The 22,293-nt window shown below is 38.2% G+C and overlaps 1 protein-coding gene across 1 annotated transcript; it reads left to right on the top strand.

Annotated features, from left to right (window-relative positions):
- The first annotated feature begins 331 nt into the window (after positions 1–331).
- LOC139130005 (protein mono-ADP-ribosyltransferase PARP14-like) lies at positions 332–16,933 on the top strand. Its single transcript, XM_070695721.1, has 15 exons — positions 332–835; positions 2,651–2,826; positions 3,195–3,425; positions 4,528–4,749; positions 5,220–5,337; positions 6,780–6,929; positions 7,215–7,280; positions 8,494–8,664; positions 9,021–9,215; positions 9,535–9,713; positions 10,118–10,195; positions 13,021–13,384; positions 13,504–13,655; positions 13,946–14,120; positions 15,514–16,933. The coding sequence occupies exons 1-15, from the start codon at positions 391–393 to the stop codon at positions 15,807–15,809; spliced, it is 3,018 nt and encodes a 1,005-aa protein (XP_070551822.1). The 5' UTR covers positions 332–390; the 3' UTR covers positions 15,810–16,933.
- The last annotated feature ends 5,360 nt before the right edge of the window (positions 16,934–22,293 follow it).

Here is a 22,293-nt window from a genome sequence, read left to right as displayed (position 1 = left end):
CTATTTCTCGATATTTGAAATTCAAAATGGCCGCCATCCCTGCGTTATCTCAATGGGGGAAAAAATAAAATTTTCGATTTTCGAAAAACTAAGACGGTGAATACTTTTCTTTCGTCAAGAGTTTTAAAATGAGCCCCCACAAGTGGTAGTTCAGAAGAGAATTGATAAAACTTGAAGGCCAGAATTTCTGTCCCGAGGTGCGTGCTACCTTAAAGCTAAATTTTCATACCAAGTTTATGCAAGTTAAAACTGAATTAACCCTATCATAAAATGTTTGGTTCTGTGTCGTATATTTACAGAATCATTGTTCACTTTGCCTTAGCCTCATAACAATTACCGTTTGCATGAAACGCTGCTAAACAATAACTTTAAACCACAGGCGGTGGTCAAATGCAGCTTGAGCGTGACGATTTACTGCGAGAAAACAGAACATCCTTCGTCACGGGACAGGCGGTATCAACGCGGGCCGGAATGATGGTGTCGTGCAGTCGTGTGATCTACGTATTTGGCCCAGAGTGGGACAAGGGTGGGGAGAACAGTAGAATGGTTGATTTGCTCACAGACGCCGTATATTCAAGTCTAAAAGAAGCCGACGAACATACCTGCCCCACCGTGGCCATCCCGCCGATAAGTGCAGAATTTGGATTTCCGCTCGATCTCTGCATCGATACAATAGTGAAAGCCATCGATGAGTATTGGAATGGTGACAAGACATCGGTGACGAAAATATTCCTCATTCATCAGGTTCCAAGAAAATGCAAAACAATCGTGGAGGCAGTACAGTCAGCCTACAACTTGAAAGGAGACGATATGAAAAGCCATGACCTCGAACCAGGTGAATAGGCATCTTAAATTACAACAACACTAATTAAATAAATGAAACATCTCTCCAGTACCTTTGTTGAATATCTGACAGGAGTAAGGCTGCGTTCATAAAAATAGTTAGGGGGCTGGAGGAATTCCGGGGGATTCGAACATTTTGTAGGTAGTACAGGGGGACTTGAAAGTTTTGCTCTGCCTACAGGGGGACCTTAAGATTTTTGTGCTTATTTTACGATTCCAAGGTTTCATGGATAATTCAATGAAATTTAATGACATTTTAATATCATCCAATTGTTTTAATGTTAGTACTAATTAAACAAGATCTAGAACCATTTTGTCACATTTCATTTAAAAATGTATGAATTTTCGTAAAAGCAAACAAGTAGACCTAGTATTGGGGCAGAAGCTGCAACTGTTGATAATAAAATTTTGTTCAATATTTCTGTGGAGTACATTAAATACCTTTTCTTGTCAGCATGCTCAAACACCCAATATTCAGTTTGTCGACAAAAGCCTGTATATATGAATATTTGGTGATAATTGAATACGATTCCAGACTGAAAGTCATTTGCCAATGATACAAATGCGGTAAACGTATTCACAGGCTGTGTCGGGCAAGCTGAATATGGACATTTCAACACGCTGTAGAAAGTAAAACAAGAAAGCAGTTGTATAAACTGAACAAAATTATTATCAAAATTATCAAAGTTAATACAGCTACTGCCATGTCACTGCCTACGGGCAGTGTCAGTGTTACTGCATACCGGCAGTGACAATGATACTTTGACTGTGAAGTACTGAGCTGAAGGAGAGTCCGGGTCATGTGACGCTCATAACAATGAAACATATTGTACTCAAGCTCAGGCCAGAGAGCAACACATGGAAGACCAGGAGACTTGAAATTATCAGGGAATTTCAATTCTAGCATATGAGAATAATTAAATATTAAAGACTAATTAGAATTATTTTTAATTTTACCAAATTTACGATTGCTACACCAAACATGTCAGAGATTAAAACGTTTATTTGATGGAATATAAAACCTCATCAATCATATTTTGTCAACTTTGTAAAACTTATATGTAGCATCTACAGTAGACATAAGTTCACAGCTTGCGTACTCTCTCATAATTATCAGTTTGATGGCTCCTCAGCAGGTGCCATATTGACGTGGCCAGATCGAGTTGGATTAACTTAAGTCAGCTTTGACTGATAAATCCAAAAGTCCACTGATGCTTTTAAATTGAATCAATTTAAGAATTTGCCTTAGGAATATGGCTCTACAAAGTGCTAATAACAAGCAGTGTTGAACATCTGCTAGCAGAACTGCCTAAAACATGTTTATGCTTCCTTTGCGTGCATCCCTTATAAATATGCTGTTATATGATAATTGGGGGACTTGAAAAATTTTGATCATATAGACGCGGGCACTTGAAAAGTTTTGAGGGTATAGACGGAGATCTGAAAAAAATAAGATTTCAACCGTGATTCCTCCACCAAACCCCAACCCCACTAACCGTTGTTAGCGAATGCAGCCTTTCAGAAATGCCATGAGATAAATAACTTTGTGTCCGGATCTTACTGCCGTGTATAGCACAGCATTTGTAAATTTTCACATCTTCTATGCTGCATTGTAAGGGTGATTTGTATTGTAAAATTCGTTGTAAAGAAGAAATCCAAAATGTGGTCCCTAATATGAACAATGCTCATCCGTATTGACCCGCCAAATCTTTACATGTACATCCACTGGTTTAATTGTCATCCAATGTAAATGCTCGCTCTCAGGGTTTTTTATTAACTTGAATAATCAAATCAAATCTGTTAACAGACAAAGAAAATCAGAAGACTACTATGCACGGATTCCGGCCCGATTCGAATGCGGCAGTATCATCAATGGCACCATCCCCGGGTACTCAAACGATAAAATACATTGACCAAACCAGGGTGATGACCCCAGAAGGAAAGAATGTTAACCTTATCGTCGGCGATATGGCGACCCAAAAGGTAGACAGATAAGCAATCACAATGGACGCGCAAAATTGGATCAAAATGTACATTCAAATTCGCCTGGTGTTGTTTTTGTTTAACGCAGAAAGCACAATATAACTTCAAGAAATGACGTTCATTGTGAGCTATAAGGAACTTGTAGCTAAGTAGCATTTGTATCTCTACAAATAAATTGCTGTGTGTAATATGTGCTAGATTGGCGACATTTGCAGGTTTGCAATAATTAGAAAAAGAGTCGAGCTCAACAGTGATAAGATTGAACTCGGTCATATGCCTCGGTCATTAGATTGTGTGCATTCTATTTGAGCTAAAAAAACCGAGATATTACCATCGTCAAACACGACTCATGAACCTCTTTTCAATAGGTGGATATCATGGTTAACAGCGTAGGCCCGAATCTAGACCTAACGGCTGGGGCAGCGTCAAAAGCTATCTACTCTGCTGCTGGTACTAAGATGAAAAGTGAATTATCAGCTGTCACAAAGGGGCGCCCACCAAAGGCTGGAGACGCGTTCGTGACAGGAGGTGCCAAACTATCAGTCAAGCACGTTATCCACACAATTTGTTGCGGCTGGATCGGTCCGCAACCTGAGAAGGTATGTGAAGTTTATTACTCGGAAAAATTATTTTGTCATCATCACTTGAACTTGGGTAGACATTGCAGCTACCATCGGCTATTTAGTTTCATTGAATTTTGCTTTCTTACCTCATTTGCAGAGTTTATGAACTTTCGTAATTTTGTCATGATTAAAATACATTGTTCTTAATTGTATCGGACTGCAAGGGTATTTCGGCTGTACTTGGGTTATGCTGAAAGATTGATGATCATAGCACAACTATGAAACTATTTGCTTATTTTAGAGATGTACGCTGTACAAGAAATAAAAGTAATGAACAGTGAAATCACTTGCAAAGTGTCAATGCAATCAACAAGGTGGCATAAATTCATATTTTTTCATACCAACACTGTCTTTACTTGAATTTCTGTAACTTCAGATGTGCAAACGGGTATGCCATAATTAAAGGCTCTCTTTATTTAAGTTTGATAATTTCATTGAAATTATTATTTTAATTGTTACTATTTGGTGAACGTTTAACACGAGGGCCACTTGATATTCCTAATGAAAACAGTGGTAATAGGAAAATCATGTTATTATCGGTGGTGACGGTCAGAATGCTGTTTCAGTTTTAATATTAGAGTATTGCTGATTGAAAAGAAGATGAAGATTATTGTTACTACTCGTAAAGATGTAAGCGAGAAGGTTTAATAAAGTAAATACTAATGATTGACATAAGTTGTATTTCAATGGTTTTCTTATCTCTGTGCCACATATCAAACAGGGTTATGAGACGGTTAATTTTCAACAATATTAAAAGTAAAATGCCAAACGTTTCCGACTCAGTTGCTCGCTGGTAAAGCTCAAATACATCTTTTTACGATCATCACTATTTTCTTCGTCAAACCTTTTCTGTAACAGCCTCTATATTAACTGTGTAACTCGACCAAGATCATATACAAAACTATCTATACTACAAGAGCTCCAAATGAGTAGTCCATTCATGTGCAAATGAGTAGTCCATTCATGTGGAAGATCAGAAAAGTGGTGTAAATGTTTGAGAGAATGAATATATGTCCCGGAGGTGCATTCTTTCTTATTAAACTCAATACCGACACTAATCATACATTTTACTTTCCAGACGTTAAGAGACATCTTGAGGGAATGTTTCCGGATAGCAGTTTATAAGTCAGCCACCTCGATAGCGTTTCCTGCCATTGGTACAGGGAATCTTGGATTTCCCCGGGATGTGGTCGCTAAAATTATGTATGAGGAAGCAGAGATATTCAGCCGAAATCATCCAAACAGTGCTTTGACTGATATAAGATTTGTCGTTTATGCTAGAGATCAGCAAACAATACAGGTATTATAACAAAATTGAGAACACAGAACACAAAGTGAACTTACAAAATTGCTTCTGACAGAACATGATTATAACACGCCTCTCGTTCATTCTCTACTGAATTTCCCTAGAACAAATTACATGACTTAAACAAAGATAAGGCTGGTGCTGTAGAGGTCCAGTCAATCTAGGGTTATTTGCAGAAAGATGTTACGTCCAAGGTATTTGGTAATGGTGTAATTTGTATGTGCATGAGTTCATGCATGCGTGTCAGCATGCCAGCTTGCCTGTATATGCATGCATTCTTGTATGCATACATGCCAGCATCCATGCACGCATGTATGTACATACGTACGTATGTATGTATGAAAGTTGTTTTGACGCTTCTCTTGAATAATGGCTTTAGGTCGATATCAGAAATGAAAATGGTCACCCTTCTAATCCTAATCTAACAGCGAGTTTTATTTCACTGCGTTATTTATTTGTTGTAGTCATTCATGAATAAGATACAGATGTACGCATCACAGCAACCTATCCATGGCGGACCTTCAGCGGTTAGCAAACCGAGGAGACATGAACGTGGGGAGTCAAGGCTCAACTCAGCCAAAGGTGATCAATTGTAATAGATGAAATCATAAAGTTTTAAAATATACTTTGACTTGATTGGTTGATCTATCGATTGCCACCAAATTACAAAAAGGTCAGCAATTCATCATATGTATTGTTCAACTTATCTTGATTTGGTTAATATACAAGACGTTCGCCAATCTTTGTCATCGGCAAGGCTGAAAACCAAACTGTTCATTACAAAAGCTTACCTTGTTTTGCCTGGTTATACCAGGATGTTTATTCTATGTTTATTCCTTATCGCCCAATTACAGGTTATTTTGTTTTTAGGGTCATCTCGAAACTATTCAAGTTACATGATTATGCTCAGTGTTTTCTCTCATACTGTGAATGCTTTGGAGCATTGGCATTAGACGAACTAGACACATAGTCTAAATCGAGGTGTTGCCAACACTGTCAGGTGTAATTATCAGCTGAGCAGTAATTCCAGTCGACCACAGAGAAATCAACTCTGCCAAAGTTGAAACATTGTCTCGCAGCAGGTCAGATGTAGTCAAAACAACTACACCTGAAAGCAAGTGATAAGACTTGGACAGTGCTTAGACATATGTGGTGGTTTTGTTTAGACTACGTCTGACCTCCTGCTGAACAATGTTTCAACTTTTGCAGAGTTGATTTTTATGATCGACTCATGTTACCGCTTAGCTTTTAATTGCACCTGACAGTGTTGGCAACACCTCGATTTAGACAATATGTCTAGTTCGTCTAATGCCAATGCTTCAAAGCAATTCACAGTAATATAACGCCAAAGCATTGCAATGCAAAGTGCAGGTAAACAAAATAAAGTGGCTCGATCAGAAAAAATTCAAATATTTCGATTTTCAGAAAAATGAAGTCTCGATCAATGCATCAGTGAGTCGTCCCTAGCTTTGGAAAAGAAATGGTTGATTTTGACAGTCTCTGTGTGCCTTCTGTCAAGAGAATTCTTAACGTTACTTTTATGGTGGTAAACATCATTCAGTTTGATAGCCTACTGACACTTTATTATCATATCGCCATTAAGGTAGTACGCGCCTCGAAAATGAAAAATATCAAGTTTTGCTCAAATTCAAGTACACTTTGACCACTGTTTTTCAAAAGCAAGAAAGAAAGTAGGATTTCATTGTGCAAATAATGCTCGTAGAGAAATTAATATTTACCAATACTTGGAATTCGAAATGGTCACAATCCTAGTGGTTGGTAATAGGGTATAGAGTCAGAATGTCTGTCCCCGAGGCGCATTCTACTCTAACACGAACAGTATCGCCCGCGAGACAATTAACAGAATCCAAAGTAGGCAGAATCGTATAATCAAATCTGTGTATCGTCGAATGAATCGTCGAATGTTTTGACTTGAACTGCCACAGCTAAACATATGGCGACAACAGATTAGAATAAGATAAGGAGTGATAACATGAAGCGTATATATGTTCATTATGATGTAGGTGAACCACTCTATAAGGATCTTGACTTACAAGACGTAGGATGGCAGATGTCGATTGGATCAATTCGTGTTCATGTTATTGCTGGTGATATCACATCGGAAAAAGTAGATGCAATTGTCACGGAAATAAACAAAGACCTGGAACCAACAAGTAAGTCGTTCATGAAGAGAACTATATTATTCTTCGCCGTTGCAACTGTTTTTATGATTAATCAGGGCGCCAGTATGTTTGAAACGTTGTTAGCATCAAAGGGAAAACGTACTTAAATGTACAACAAGCTAAAGCTCACGTGTCATATCAAGTATTGCCAAGTCTGAGTATTTCCCGGGCCCAAGTGAGAGAGATACACAGCATTCAGACAGACAGACAGAGACAGACTCTGACTAAGATCTGTTTCATCTTTATATCGAATCTGTTATCTTTGAAAATAAATAGCAGATATATCAGGATTGATTATCAACAAGGGAGGAGCTGAAGTCAGAAGAGAACTGAAATCACTCGGTACGTATTCTTGGAGAGACAACACAACTTTTCTCTGCTAGTTGTTACTTAAGTCAATTCTTAAATAGCAATCGCCGAATCGATAATTTATAGTTTGGACGAAATCTCTGAGTTGTATAATTTATGACGTTTCCGTGGCATATATTCTTCTTGATAATTTTCTCTCTAATAATCCCTCTACTCCCAGTGAAACAGAATAGCCCGATCATATTGTCATTATTTTGAACGATACATTGTGCACAGCATCTATATATTAATCACGAGAGCAGTACTAAGCTGCTGTATTTTAAAGTGTATAATAGCGTACTGGGTAGCATGATTTTGAGCGTGCCCTTTTTAGTGGCAATCTGTTTTTAGGCGCAACACTTTTACTGCAAAATCCAAAATAAAATTTACCCACTAAGCAGTAACAGTACAGTAAATTTCGTCTTCAGAACTTACAGTCGTTGCGTTGAACCGTTGGTAATTCTGGAGCGAGACATGCTGTTAAAATTGAGGAGTTGCTGACATTCTCACGTGCAATTATCGTATACAATTATCATAGACAGTGGTTTTGATTGAACCGTTGGCAATACGGGAACTAGACATACTGTCTTAATTGAGGAGACGCCAAAACTGTCATGTGTAGCAGTAGTCTATGCAGCAATATTGGTCAAAAACAAAGAAAGGAACTCTGTGAAAGCTGAAAAATTATCTGGAAGGAAGTAACAAGCAGTCAAAACACACCACACATCCTCACACATCCCATCCCGAAAGCATCCATTACAAGCATCACTTCTGCTGATCTTGTTATGTTGTTTTGGCAATGTCTTATCCCCTTCCAGACAATGTTTCAACTTTCGTAGAGTTGAATTCTTGATCAACCGATAGTATCGCCTAGACGATAGTCACACCTGACAGCGTTGGCCACTCCTCAATTAAGACAGTACATCTAATTCATGTATTGCAAACGGTTCAACGCAAACCATTCTATATGATATACAGATATATAATAAACGGCTTTACCAAGAGGCAAAATGATAAGTATTTAGTTGTTACATGTCTAAATATTGATACTGGACGTTATAACAGACTCAGACACATGTACAAATTCACCGAGCTCGGATCCGCCTCATCCGGCCTTGTCCGCAGATATCGACTGACCACCTGGAGTACACAAACACATCTCTTGTTATTGGCAGGCATATAATGACAAATATGATTATTTTACCAGCAAACCATCACCACAGTAAAGCACATATAACAGCCGCTGGGGAGTTACCATGCAAAAAACTTATCCATGCTGTTATGGAGAACACTAAAGTGAAAGCAGTTATACAAGCCATCTTGGAACTGGCCGACACATCCCAATTGACTTCGATAGCGATGCCATCTATAGGCTTGGGTGAGTTTGTTTATGAATATCTATTTTACAAGCATTGACTTTTCTCTGTTAGTTCCAGGTTAAGAAAGACTAGCCGGGCAAACGTAATGTGCACTTGTCATGATGGGTTCCTGAAGTTTTAACGTTTTACTTGACCTACCTAGGATTCAATCACAAGACATCGGTACATTACTTGAATGTAAACATTTTACCGCTGACAGTTTCCTTTGGTGTCAACGAGTGTCAGTGAAGAAAAGTCCTCAATTACCCACATATCTTGTGATTGTCACTATCGATAACACATCCGGTGTGATATATTCCTTTCATCTTCTGATATTTGCTTCCGGAAACTGAAAAGGTACTTTTTTTTTTTGCAGGTCATGGAAATAAAGACGCGAAGGAGATTGCGCACAAGACTTTAAAATACTTCAGTATATTTGTTGAAAACAACAAGGAAACAGTTCTCAATACCATAAAGATAGTAACCTCACAAACAAAATTGGTTGAAATCTATAATCAAGCCATGATTGATATTATTGGTGATCAGAAAAAGACATCTAAAAGTGGTATCAGTGAGTGACTTCAAATTTTATTAGAATGTATATCACCAGTATATTAACTCATCGCACTGCTCTATCAATTGTTATTCGCAATAGCACACATCAAGTTTAAATTGTGTGCATGACCTTCGCCCAAAAAGATCTTACTCTAACCTTTTCATCTCGTATCTAAGGGTATGTGAATTTTGTCCCAACGATGCGGAATAGCCTATTATCATAGTTTATGTTTCAACAATCAATGCCAGAGGAAATTGTACTTTTTTGCGTGTTTTGCGGTGCATCTCCTTCTCCCAACTGAATCCTGGTTCAACTCCTTATCCTCCGATTTCAGGTAAAATGTTAAAGTTGCCGTCAACTAACACACCAGCAAGTGGAGAAGAAGACGAGACCATTCCCGTGACGAAACAAGAAACACGCATGGTATTGGATATATATGCAGATACAGAACGAAATATAGATCAGGCAATAGAGAAAATCGACACTTTCCTCGCAAGAGAATTAAACACTTTTGTGAGTTACACATTTCAGAATTTTTTTACAAATGAGGAGAATTATAATATAAATGAAGGGAAAGAGACATTCATAACACAGTGCTTCAGGCCTTCAGTAAACTCACGTTATAAATCTCGATTCTATGTTTGAGATGTTATGTTGAAAATTATTGCAGCTTAAAATTCGGAATCTTGCATCATCAGCATTCAGAAGGCCTGTGATACATTGAATTGGTGACCGGATGATTTTGGTAAGTTGACGACGAGGACTACATAAAATCCACAGTGGCATTGTTACATTGATAAGAATAGCTTACTAAATGTTTGACACCGACAGAGAGTATTAAGTGCATAATTTAATGATAATGAAGCATATGACATCATCCCGTATGTTAACATATTCCATACGATCATTATACACAGGAAATAGACAAACCATCTGTGAAAAGTTTGACAAGACGACAAATCGAGGAGATAGAGCAATTTTCAAAAGGCTGCAATGTAAGTTTTCATCTTCGCAGATATATCCCATTATGTAATTTTCAAGTTGTCTCGTGGCCTTTTTTCATTGTAATTTCTATCTGGCTTTTTATTACGTAAATTGTTTCATGCTCTACTAATTCTGATAGGTTTGAAATAAATATGATAATGAGGAATACTGAATTGATAGTTACGCCACAAGTTTATAAGAGGTTTATACCAGCAATTCTACCATCTAGCTGAGCTCCCTACTCGGGCCATATCACATGATCAGGCTTACTGTCGGAAACGTTTGACTACACAGTAAATCCCGAGCGCATGTAAGACAAACAACTGCAAGACTGCAGAACATTCTACACCTTATTGTGTGTACAGGTTGTGTATTTAAGCCTGTAACATTTTATCCCGAATCACTTACATTAATTACCAGTTGTGCAGTGTAAGGTCTGCAGTTCCTTGTTCATTTTAGCCCTGCAGATCGATAATAACAGCAATTCCCAACTAGTCTTGCCGGCTATCCCTCTAGGACTTTATTTCACACGGAATGTGCTCGTAAATTACCATGACTCGTTTCCCCCCCCCCCATTTTAAGCCACTCATATAAGCTCCAGCCTTTTGATTGAAGTCTCGGTAAAAATGGAGGAGGCCTATATTCCATGATGCATTTACTCTCCCTGACTTACTGTCTTACTTACTATATGTCTCGTCTACCTGACTTACCGTCTGAACAGCCCCGCCTTGGAATGGAATATTCCTCCCAAGAGGCGGCCTCCCCACCAACAACCTCAATTGCCCGGCAGAGGGAGTACATCGCTAAAAAAGGGTGGCTCCTCAACATCGCCCCAAGGAAGGGGATCCTCGCCATCGGGCTGGAAGAAGTTGCCAGGTGGCAAGACGGTTGATGGGGAGGAGATGGCTCTTGTGCTCGAGAGCCACGGCACCCGATCCTCTTGGCGCGCATCCTTGACAGCTTACTGATCTTCCGAGGCATATTTACACCATCATCTGCAACTGACTGACAGAGTTTGCAGATCCGTTGGGGGGACGAAGGGAGGAAGAAAGTCCATTTACCTCCGCCTGAAACAGTGCTGGGAGCTTTTTACTGGAGGGCGTGTAAAATGGTACATTGGCCCCCTGCTGCTAATGTCAGTAGAAGTCTGCTGCACCGCGAGGTATTGGGGAGTAGTGGGAGGCGGAGAGGTTCAGACCCCTTTCTCACTTTCCCGACCCTTGCTCCGTCACACTGAAATAACTGCAATGCCATTCACAACTGTTTATCCATCTCTCAAACCGATTCCGTGTATCAGCTATTAGCCGAAGCAGTGTAATTTTTAGATGCAGTGAAATTCTGAGAAACTTCAACTTTGTGTTGGCAATGGAAGGCAGTTACGTAAATCATGTGTACCTTGTCACTGTTACATCACAATCTTTTAGCTCACTCAGGTTTGCCAGCAGATTTTCATGGCGTTGCACTGCAGTCGGATTCAGGATAAACTGATTTCCAGTATATCTGTAGCATGATATGAAATATTTTATTTAATTCTTAAAAAAAAACGCACTCCACAACGTCTCAGTGCGCTGTACACAACTGTTAAAAAGATACAAGAAGACAGCTAAAAACTTTAGAAACTACAATTACGAGTAAAATTTAGTAGAAAGGTGGGTCTTTAAAAAACGTTTAAAAGATGCAATATTTCTGGCGCAACGAATTTCTGAAGGCAGTGCATTCCATAGCAAAGGAGCACATACCGAAAAATGCTCTCTGATCGTAGGACTTGTTAAAATAGCCGCGTGGAATAGTCACACGCAATTTCTCAGAAGATCGTAAATCTCTTGCCGGTACATATAGGTCAATTAAATCAGTCAAATACAGAGGTGCATCACATCTGACAATCTTAAAAGTAGTTAGTAAAATCTTGAAATGTATTCGAGCTTTCACAGGTAGCCAGTGTAAATCAATTAAAACGGGAGTGATCTGGTCATATTTTCGCGTACCTGTGACTAGACGGGCTGCCGCATTCTGAACAGACTGCAGATGATTTAACTGGTCATTTGAAATGCCATAAAACAGACTGTTGCAATAGTCAAGTCTGGAGGTAATGAATGCTGTAGTGGGCTTGTCAAGTAATTTACGAATTTTACTTATTTTTGACAAAGAGAAATATGCATTCCTACATAGCTGACTGATATGGTCACACATAAAGCCATCCCTGTTGAGAATAACTCCAAGATTCCGAACGAAAGGAGAGGGAGCGATGTTAAGTTCACCAATCCTGAGGCTATTCAGTTCTGCTGCATCTTTTTTTAAGCCTGATGAAAAATGAACAACTTCAGTTTTGTTATCGTTCAGCACCAGCATGTTACTTCTCATCCATCCGCGAATATCATCAACACACGTTTCAACTCCGGCACTTACTTCGTCAGGTTTATTACAGATAATGTACATCTGTGTATCATCAGCATACATCATACAATCAAGATCATGGCCGACTATAATATCCTCTAGTGGTGCTGTGTAGAGCGTGAATAAAATTGGCCCGAGGACAGATCCCTGTGGAACGCCATATTGTTCTTCCGGACAATCTCTGTGTCCCTATCAACTTCCACATTTAGGCTTTCATTTAGCTCTAATTCAAAGCTACTTTAAGTGCAAAATCACTTGCCATGTTTGTAATCGGTAGAAAAAAATGTTTTTCATGCGTAAAACTATAGTCTCTAGTTATGGAGTTGTTGGTGCCAATCAACGGCATTGGCAAATTGATGCACATTTGTTGGAGAGAACTTCAATCATAGCTATCAAATCAATGTGACATCCTCTCTGCTTTCTGCGATTTCATATTTTATAGGTTGATTTCAAACGTATAATCACAGGACGAGTTCATCATCTCAAACTCCATGGCATGCCACGCGATATTATTAAAGTAAGTAGTATGATCAACGACATATTGGATAAGATAGAAAAGGAAGAGCAAAGCCACAGAGAAGCGGAAATTCTCGCAAAAAACGTGAAGTGGTGCTTCAAGGACGGCGAGAATTATGAAGAGTATGAACGCCAGATATCTACTCTCATAGAGCAAGCTTGTCACAAAAGACAACCCGAGGTTGAATTTGAAATCCATGGTGGTCGCTACAAGATAATCTTCAAACGAATGGTAGAAATATCAATAGATGATGGCTCACAAGTACCTGTGCAAAGATTCCTTACAGAAGGTAAGAACCGAAGTGATTGTCAGTGCAGAGAATGATGCACTAAAACACGTATTCGAAATTTACACACTTTCTTGTAGCCTATGCATCATTGACAGATTATTTTTCCCTTCTGTTTTTAGACGCAATTCCACTTCCGCCAAACTGGGAACCCATGTCACCCGACGAGCCTTTCTTATCAGTGCCCCTTGATCGCTCGACACCTGAATATCTAAGTGTTAAATCTGCATTCATCGAGAGACTTGCTGAAACTCACAAAATCACTGATATCCAGGTAAGTACTGAACAAGGCAATGATGGCATTTGCGAGAAGTACTCAAATACCTGAATAAATTCAAGTCTTTTAGGCATAACATCTCCGTCACCAAACCATTTCAATGAATAGTCCTCGTCAATTCAATTGTCGCCCTGTCTATCACATTAGCGTCAGTCGCTCTCAATATGTGAAAAATGGCCTAATCCTACGTAGTTTAAGTTCGTTCCCAAGCATGTAAAACCGACTTGAATGTTTTACGAAAATATCATTTGATTTAATCTTGAATATTCAATCAAAATGTCTTCCAGATCGAACGCGTGCAAAACTCTAAGTTGTATCGCCAGTACATCATCTCAAAGCAAAATATGACGGCTCGTTTATCTGGTGTTCAGATCGAAAGAATGCTATACCATGGGACAAAAGAAGAATCTTGTAGCCTAATTAATGCTAATGGATTTAACAGAAGCTTTGCAGGACAGAACGGTAATAATTTAATTTCTTTCATTCCAGCTTGCCGCCATTGAATAAGCGCGCTGTGAGTGCTTGTCATTTTAGAATAATAGAATCCCACACCCCAACGGGTTGGGATGGAATGTCTCACATGAGTTGGACAATTCTGTCTCACACGAGCCGAAGGCGAGTGTGAGACAGAATTCCCCAACGAGTGTGAGACATTCCATCCCAACCCATTGGGGTGTGGGATTATTTTTCTCACGTCCCTCCAATATCTTTAGAAATTGCATTTTTTTGTGATAGGTTTATACTATCAAAAACCAGCACACGATTGCACTTGTTTCATTTGTATCATTCCGCAAAGAAAAATGAAGTTCCGTTCATTGATGAGCATATCAAACACGTTAACATGTATATTACCGATATGGCAATTTTGTTTTGTTGGTCAGTCACAAAATTCTCCAGGTCATCTGAGGAAAATGTTGCAAAACAGCTCTGGTTGCCATCTGTTGATGACATTGCGTGAAAGCTGTCGTCTGCTACAGCCTCGTGTGCAAATGGCTCGCTCATCGAAGTCTTTCGCTAACTGTATCGCTGTCAAGTCAGTTCTTCTCCAGAAAATATGTCGACGAGCGTAAATAGCCGATAGGTTTGTAATGGCCTGAATTCTCCCGTTACAACATAAAAGCGGTCATCCTCCGAGTATTTGTTGCCGAAGCTGCGCTGACCGTACTCAAATCTAGAACAACCTGTTCACTCTGCGGTTCAGTCGTCTGTCCCCTATAGTGCCAGTTGTACATTACGCGATGTTCTATTCGTCAAATAATTCGTACAGAGAACTAGGCGCTGAGCAGAATTGACCAATCAACATACGTTTCACATACGAGGTGTTCGGTCGCGCAACAATACAGAGTGTGAGAACAAATTGTTCTCACACTGTGTTCTCACACTCCCAGCGCACTGGGGACGTGAGAAAAGAATATGTATCACACGTTTTTATAGTAGAATGTGCCCTGGGGTAAATATTCAGACTCTCAAATTCCACCATATCTTTTATATGGTCTACCACTTGCTGGGGATCTTTGCAAAGCTCCTGAAGTAAGAAAAGTTTCCATCGTCTAAGTTGTTCGAAAATCGAAAATATTATTTCTCCTGCAGAGTTGCAGAGTTAACAAAGGGATGGCGGCCATTTCGAATTTCAATTATTGGTAAATGTTCAGTAATTTGTTTCTCTAGTTCCGCATTTTGCACAGATTTTCATTTTTTATTTGCTGAAATAGTGGTTGAAAGTTTCTTTGAGGTAAGTTTAAACAAAAGTTCTAGTCATTCACTTTCGAGGGGCACAATACATGTATCTTAAAAAGTAACTTTAAAATTAACTGCTTGTATACAAATCACCTATTTTCTCCTTCTCTCCATAAAGCTGCATTGTATGGTAATGGCTGTTATTTCGCGGTGCAGTCTCAGTATTCTGCAGGAGGAATGTATTCCCCTCCGGACGCCAATGGGTACAAGTACATTTACCAATGCTGCGTCCTTACTGGAGAATATACACCTGGTCACCAAGGAATGCTTGTCCCGCCACCTAAGAATCAAAACAAGCCGACTGTTTGCTACGAGAGTGTTGTGGATAAATTGGACGATCCTAAGATCTTTGTGATCTTCAACGATGCTGTAGCATATCCTGAGTATCTCATTAAATTCAAAGAGGGGTCGTAATTTGGTTGGGGCGTTCACCTAAAGACTTCCGACTAAGGAAACTTTAAAATTTTAAGAAATATTGAACACTTTACAACTGATTGGAGGTATAGAACCACACATGATAACACTAAAATCGATCCCAGCATGACAAGATAGTAAAAACTTTACATATTCCTCTTGTTTTACAAGTGATATCACGGACAATAATTTCGGATCTGTCCAGGTCCTTTTTGTGAACAGCTTTCGCACTATATAGCCATGCATTGAGGCTAAATTTGTGTAATTTGTACAACATATATAGTCTTATCGCTTATTGTCAACAACATATACCTTTGTAATAGTTTAAGAATTATGAAGATATGCTATCATATTAATAATTATGTTTTATATGCAAGGCAATGAACTGCAAGTATTATTGTCCGATGAGAAGTTTTCATGGTGAACTAATTGTTAGATGTAAAATGTAACTAGCAAGATCATTTCAAGAGCTACTTTGATCTTCATGATTCGATGTATATGGTGATGAAATCTATAGTATCCAATCTTAACAAATAGATAGTCCATTGTAAAGCTTTAATGATAAGCCATCCATTTGTGACTAACCGTGAAATGTAAATTTTAATTAGTGTGATTACTTCAAGAGCTTCTGTTACATTTCTAGTGATCAACAATCTATATTAGTGTGTGTGTATTTTACATTCTCAAATTTGGTAGTAATGACCAACAGCACATCTTGCTTTTACCTATAGTAACCTAATCACACAAGTTCCCTGTTCCTAAATTGTTGTATCAGGCGTTTTGGCGTTTGCTGTTGAAGTTACAAGCAGGGACCAGAAATTGAGTTTTCCCACCAATGGTATGTACTTTAGTTTGCAAAGACCTGCTAATATCTCATCCTGTTCTGAATTTAAGTCGAAAGCCAGGCCATTATACATGTATATGGCATGCAGAATCTGCATTAAATGTTGCATACATCCTAGACAGAGATGTTCTTCACAACTTTCTTAACGCTTAAAAAGACGGATGAAGACGCACTTACTTGCACTTGTATTGACCTCTGTGAGAGGACCAATCCGCTCTGCTTGCTATGGACCAAGTCTTTGTAGACAGCCGGCATTCCAATGTATTGTAACTATTAGAAGTATCACTATTAAACTTATGACAAATTTCAGAATCTCTCCCTGTATGTGCATCATTTCAGATCTGTATGAGTAAGTGAAATAATGACTTCAGACGTCAGTTATCGTACCCGACGACGACCGATACTTCGGTGACGTGATGTGACGTTCATCTTTACTCGTAATTAATGTATAACCAATGTCAATCATTAAAGGAACAGTTTATACTTCAACAAGTCAGACATGGTAGACAAACAAAACCCGACCGCCCTTAGATAGACAGATACATCAGCCGAGACAAACTCAGGGACATGTGAGTGGCTGTAATTATAGTCGATAACTATAGTAAGCCCATACTTGTATGACCTCTGTGAGAGGACCAATCCGCTCTGCTTGCTATGGACCAAGTCTTTGTAGACAGCCGGCATTCCAATGTATTGTAACTATTAGAAGTATCATTATTAAACTTATGACAAATCATTCAGAATCTCTTCCCTGTATGTGCATCATTTCAGATCTGTATGAGTAAGTGAAATAATGACTTCAGACGTCAGTTATCGTACCCGACGACGACCGATACTTCGGTGACGTGATGTGACGTTCATCTTTACTCGTAATTAATGTATAACCAATGTCAATCATTAAAGGAACAGTTTATACTTCGACAATTCAGACATGTTAGACAAACAAAACCCGACCACCTTTAGATAAACAGATACATCAGCCGAGACAAACTCAGGGACATGGGAGTGGCTGTAATTATAGTCGATAACGATAGTAAGCCCATATTAAGCATGCATTTAAATAAAGTCTATATCGGTCAATAGAAGTGAGACGCTATGAGTTCTGACAAATTAAGATCGCAAGGGTTCCTCTGCGGAAAGACATTGAGATGAGAATCCTCAAGAAGAGACGCGACGAGGAGAGGAAAAGAGGTACATTCTCACAACGATAATATTTCTAATTATTTCTGACTATAGTGACATGGTGGAGTAATCCGGTTGGTTTAATAATACACTCGCGAAGACAGGAAACCAATAACAAACCGAGATGACGACTAAATGCATTTTTAAAAATTAAAGAAAATGACGTATTTTTAGAAATACCATTAGTCTGTTCGTCTCATTTGCATGGCCTGCCACAAAATTGCGACGTGCTTTGACAGTTACAAAATTTAGTATCATTTTTTGTCTGCGTCGTTCGTCTGATAGGATTGGCATTGATATCCACGACTGAGTGATTTTTAAACTGAATTAACATCCCTTGTGTGATTTAAGGCATGCCTGCAGAATATACTTTATAAACCTATGCATTTTAAATATCAGGATGTATTCAGACACACAATAAACGACGATCCTTAGCCGACAGATACTGTAATTCGCTAACACTGACACAAAGCCAAAGTCCATGCTGACAGTGCATATATATCTACATGTAAAAAACAAATCCATGCTTACAAACTTGTCTGTGCAACTTTGATAACAGTTTATACCAAACATATCATTGGTATAGAAATAAATTCATAACAAATCAAATTAATTAATAAAAGAAATCAATACATAGTGAATAGTATTTGCTTTCAAGAAAGCTCATTTTATCAAATAAGATCTGACAGGGTCCATGCCGACTGAAAACTGGTAAAGATACCTCGATGTTTGCAAATCTATGTAGGTAGGTATTGGCAACTGTTGCTGTGCAGAACATTGTTACAGCCAAGACGAGAATATCAAGTGCTCAATTACATCCTAAGTTTGACATTACATTGAAGTCTAATTTTGACGCAATCCTATGTGTGAGGAGAAGAGAAAGCAGTCCACAATTACCAGTTAAGGCTGTCAAAATTGTAAATGAGTGTAGCTGTACAGACAATTCACGACGATGAACGGCAACGACAAACCCAACTAGTTATCTTTGATAATTTTGGGAAATTATTCCAGTCAGCATATGGCACAAAACCGCTAATTCACTTCCCAGTTCGTAACCCCACGAAGATAGTTCGGAAGAAAATTAGTGCAGACCCCAAAGTTTTGATTCCTGCATGGATGCCTGTTTGGTTTGAACTTTAATTTGAAGCATTTTTTAAAAAATATTTTTCTGCTTCAATTGAAATGAAGGCTGTTGTGAATAATGGCTTAAGCATTCTGTGGCAATATGGGGATTTCTTAGGCCCATAGAAGCCATACCAGTCAGCCTGAATTTTGTCAAAAACACCACTGAGGGCGCTATTTTCATCGCTATCTCTCAAGGGTTTCTCTGTGAAAGCGGTTGAGATGAGAATCCTCAAGAAGAGACGCGACGAGGAGGAGAGAAAAAGAGGTACATTCTCACAACGATTATTTAATATTTCTGATTATTTCTGAGTAACACGGTGGAGAAATCCGATGGGTTTAAAAAAGACACTTGCGAAGACAGGAAACCAATAACAAACCGAAATGACGGCTGAATTCTTTTTAGAAAAAAATCGAAAAATCGAGAAATACCATGAGTCTGTTCGTCTCATATGCATGGTATGCCAAAAAATTTGCGACGTGCTTTGACAGTTACACAATTGAGTACCTTATTTTGGTTCTCTGCGTCGTTCGTCTGATAGAATTGACTTTGAAATCCATGACTGAGTGGATTTTTTAAATTTCAATTAACATCCATTTAGTGATTCAAGGCATGCCTGCAAAATGTAGTTTATAAACCTATGCTTCGACAATATCGTCATGTATTCAGACACATAACGGACGACGATCCTTAGACCGACAGACACTCTAATCCGCTAACACAAACACCAAAGTCAAAACACCGCTGAGGGCACTACTTTCATCGCTATCTCAATATGACATTAAGCTGTTCCAATAATCAAAATTTCCGTGGACTTGCCCACGGGAAAAATTCATCAGTAGTCAAGCTGACAGTAACCTAACACATGTTAAGAGGATTCGTGCCGCTGAATGTTTTAAAATAGGAACATTGAGCTGAACGCTACTGTGGTGGCCTATGGGAAATTAGTAGTGGTCTTGTGCCATATGAAGTATGCACTGTAAAGTTAAGTGTTAAAGGATAGAACACCAATTAAACGCCTTTTTGTAACACTTTTTGAACGCGTCTAGACGTTCAGAAATTTAACACTACGTGTTCAACCAACGTTCACGTGTGCAGATTTTGAACGCTAAGTGTTCATCAGACATTATATTGAACACCATGGTGTTCCATATCTGAACACACGTTGCACATGAAATGTGTTCAAAAAATTGAACGCATTTACGCGTTCAAAGGGCTGTAACACTTTTTGAACGCATGGACGCCGTTCAACGATAAGTGTGTTAAAGGCTAGAACACATGATGCGCGCTTGTTGAACACCGTTAATTTTGGGCGTTCAGGGGGTGTTCAAGCCTTGAATTAACATTACAGACCACTGATATTCAGTAAAATTATTTTATTCTAAAAATAATACACAAAGCATTTCTAGAGAAAAATACAATAATTTACTGTAAAATGGGCAAATAAACATTGCCAAATTGTATGTAAAGTTTGTCAGAGGAAAATACCAACGGTGTTAACACCCTTCTATCAAAAACATAAAAAAATATGAACAAAGTAATGACAAAACAGGTTTTACTTAAATATTGTGGATTACGTTTTAAGGTTCATACTTTTTTAAAATGTACAAAAAATCATCTGAAAAAGCTCAAAATTTGGCTTACTTATTGAGTTGAAAACACGTATATGTATGGAATGCATACTTCATTGTTGTAAGATGGTTTCTTTAAGACATTTCCTCTTGTATAGACAATTGTAAATTTTGAAGAAAAAAAGTTAGTCAAGGCTTCTCTAGTGCACATGGTATATAGTTGTCCACATTAAAGTAAACACAACATGTCAAGTTGTCAAAGTGTCACAGTAAGGCACAACATGCAGAAAGTGGGAAAAGTTGGTCCTTGGCAGGGTAAAACCTAATTCCTTGTCCAAGAAAGTCCTTCATGAACAAAAAGCTTTGTTTGTTTGTAATATCTTTAATAAAAAATGTAGATTTCATCATAATGTGAATATATCACATTCTGCTAATCCCTCATATCTTAAAAATGTCTGAAGTGTCTTTAATGTCTTAAAAATACAAAGTTCCAAATTTCTGCATAATTTGAACAATCTGAAAAAGGCTATCAGTAAAGATCTATGTCCTAAATATCAAAGCTGTTGAATTAGCAGTTTTGAAGAAGATTTTTAAAGATTTTTTGACCAAAAATGACGACAATTGCCATGAAATATAAAAATTTGAATATTTCATCACAACTAGCACAAATTTGACTAGGGTACTCTACGGACTTGTTTACCAAATATTGAAGACGTCAGTAAAAGAGAAGAAGATTTTTGCCAAAAATAGCAAAACTAGCCTCAAAAATATAAATTTGCATAGTTCATCATAATTCGAATATATGTGATTAGGGTAATCCCTGGGGACCTGTAATCCAAATATTAAAGGATTCGTACAGGCTGTTTTGAAGAAAAACCTTGGGATGTACAAATTTGAGGACAATGCTACACATCCACCTATTTAGCTAACAGCAAAGCCATAAACCAGTTGCTAAGAACAAGAGACGTGTTGAGCTACAATACAAAATTCTCTAAGGTTTGGTAGCATGCTTTGATCAACTAAATTTTATAAGGGCATAAGCTTCCAAAGACGTGAAGTCTCCTTAATCAGATACAAGGGGGAATGAAAAATTGAAGCAGAAAGTGACAGAAAATTCAGAGTGAAAATTTCAGAAAATTCAGTAATTCAGAGTGGACATTTTTACTCTGAATTTTCCGTCGCTTTCAGCTTTAATTTTTCATTCCACCCTTTCATCTGATAAAGGAAACTACACGTCTGTGAAAGCTTATTCTCCGGCAACATTTAGTTGATCATAGCATGCTACCAAAGCTTATATTAATTTAGAAAAAAATACAGAAACTTATGAAAATTCAGTTACTGACCCTTGGAAGTTTAAATCTACATTAGAGATGAACTGAGGTTATCAAGCTTGTTTCAAGACAGCTACCTGTACACTCATCTTCTTCATTATCTGTACCACCAGCTTCTGTAACAACTCTTCGATTTTTCAGTTAAATCCAACTTTTTACATCCTGAAAATAATGCAACAATAGGTAATATGGCGAGATGAGACTTTAAATGAAAGACAAGTGGCTGATTAGGTTGAGGAAAAGGGGAGACTTTCATATACAGTGCCTCTTTTCAATACTGTTACAAAATATTAGCTTCTTCTTGTCATCAACTTATTAAAATAAAAAGCCAAACTCTCATATGCTGAAACAATACATTGTATACTCTACAATGTTCAATTGATTTTTACATGCGATTGTCTCTACTAAAAGACATGTGTCAGCTGTGATTACG

The sequence above is a fragment of the Ptychodera flava genome, chromosome 3 (assembly GCF_041260155.1).
Source record: "Ptychodera flava strain L36383 chromosome 3, AS_Pfla_20210202, whole genome shotgun sequence".
NCBI classification, from domain to species: domain Eukaryota; kingdom Metazoa; phylum Hemichordata; class Enteropneusta; family Ptychoderidae; genus Ptychodera; species Ptychodera flava.
Note: the sequence above shows the minus strand (reverse complement) of the source record. Positions and strands in the feature narration are given on the sequence as shown.

Bases quoted from the DNA above. Each gene is read 5' to 3' on its own strand.
- LOC139130005 (XM_070695721.1), top strand. From the start codon at position 391: ATGCAGCTTGAGCGTGACGATTTACTGCGAGAAAACAGAACATCCTTC. The intron at 13,385-13,503 runs GTAAGAACCGAA...TTCTGTTTTTAG, and splicing joins GCAAAGATTCCTTACAGAAG to ACGCAATTCCACTTCCGCCA. The intron at 13,656-13,945 runs GTAAGTACTGAA...AATGTCTTCCAG, and splicing joins ACAAAATCACTGATATCCAG to ATCGAACGCGTGCAAAACTC.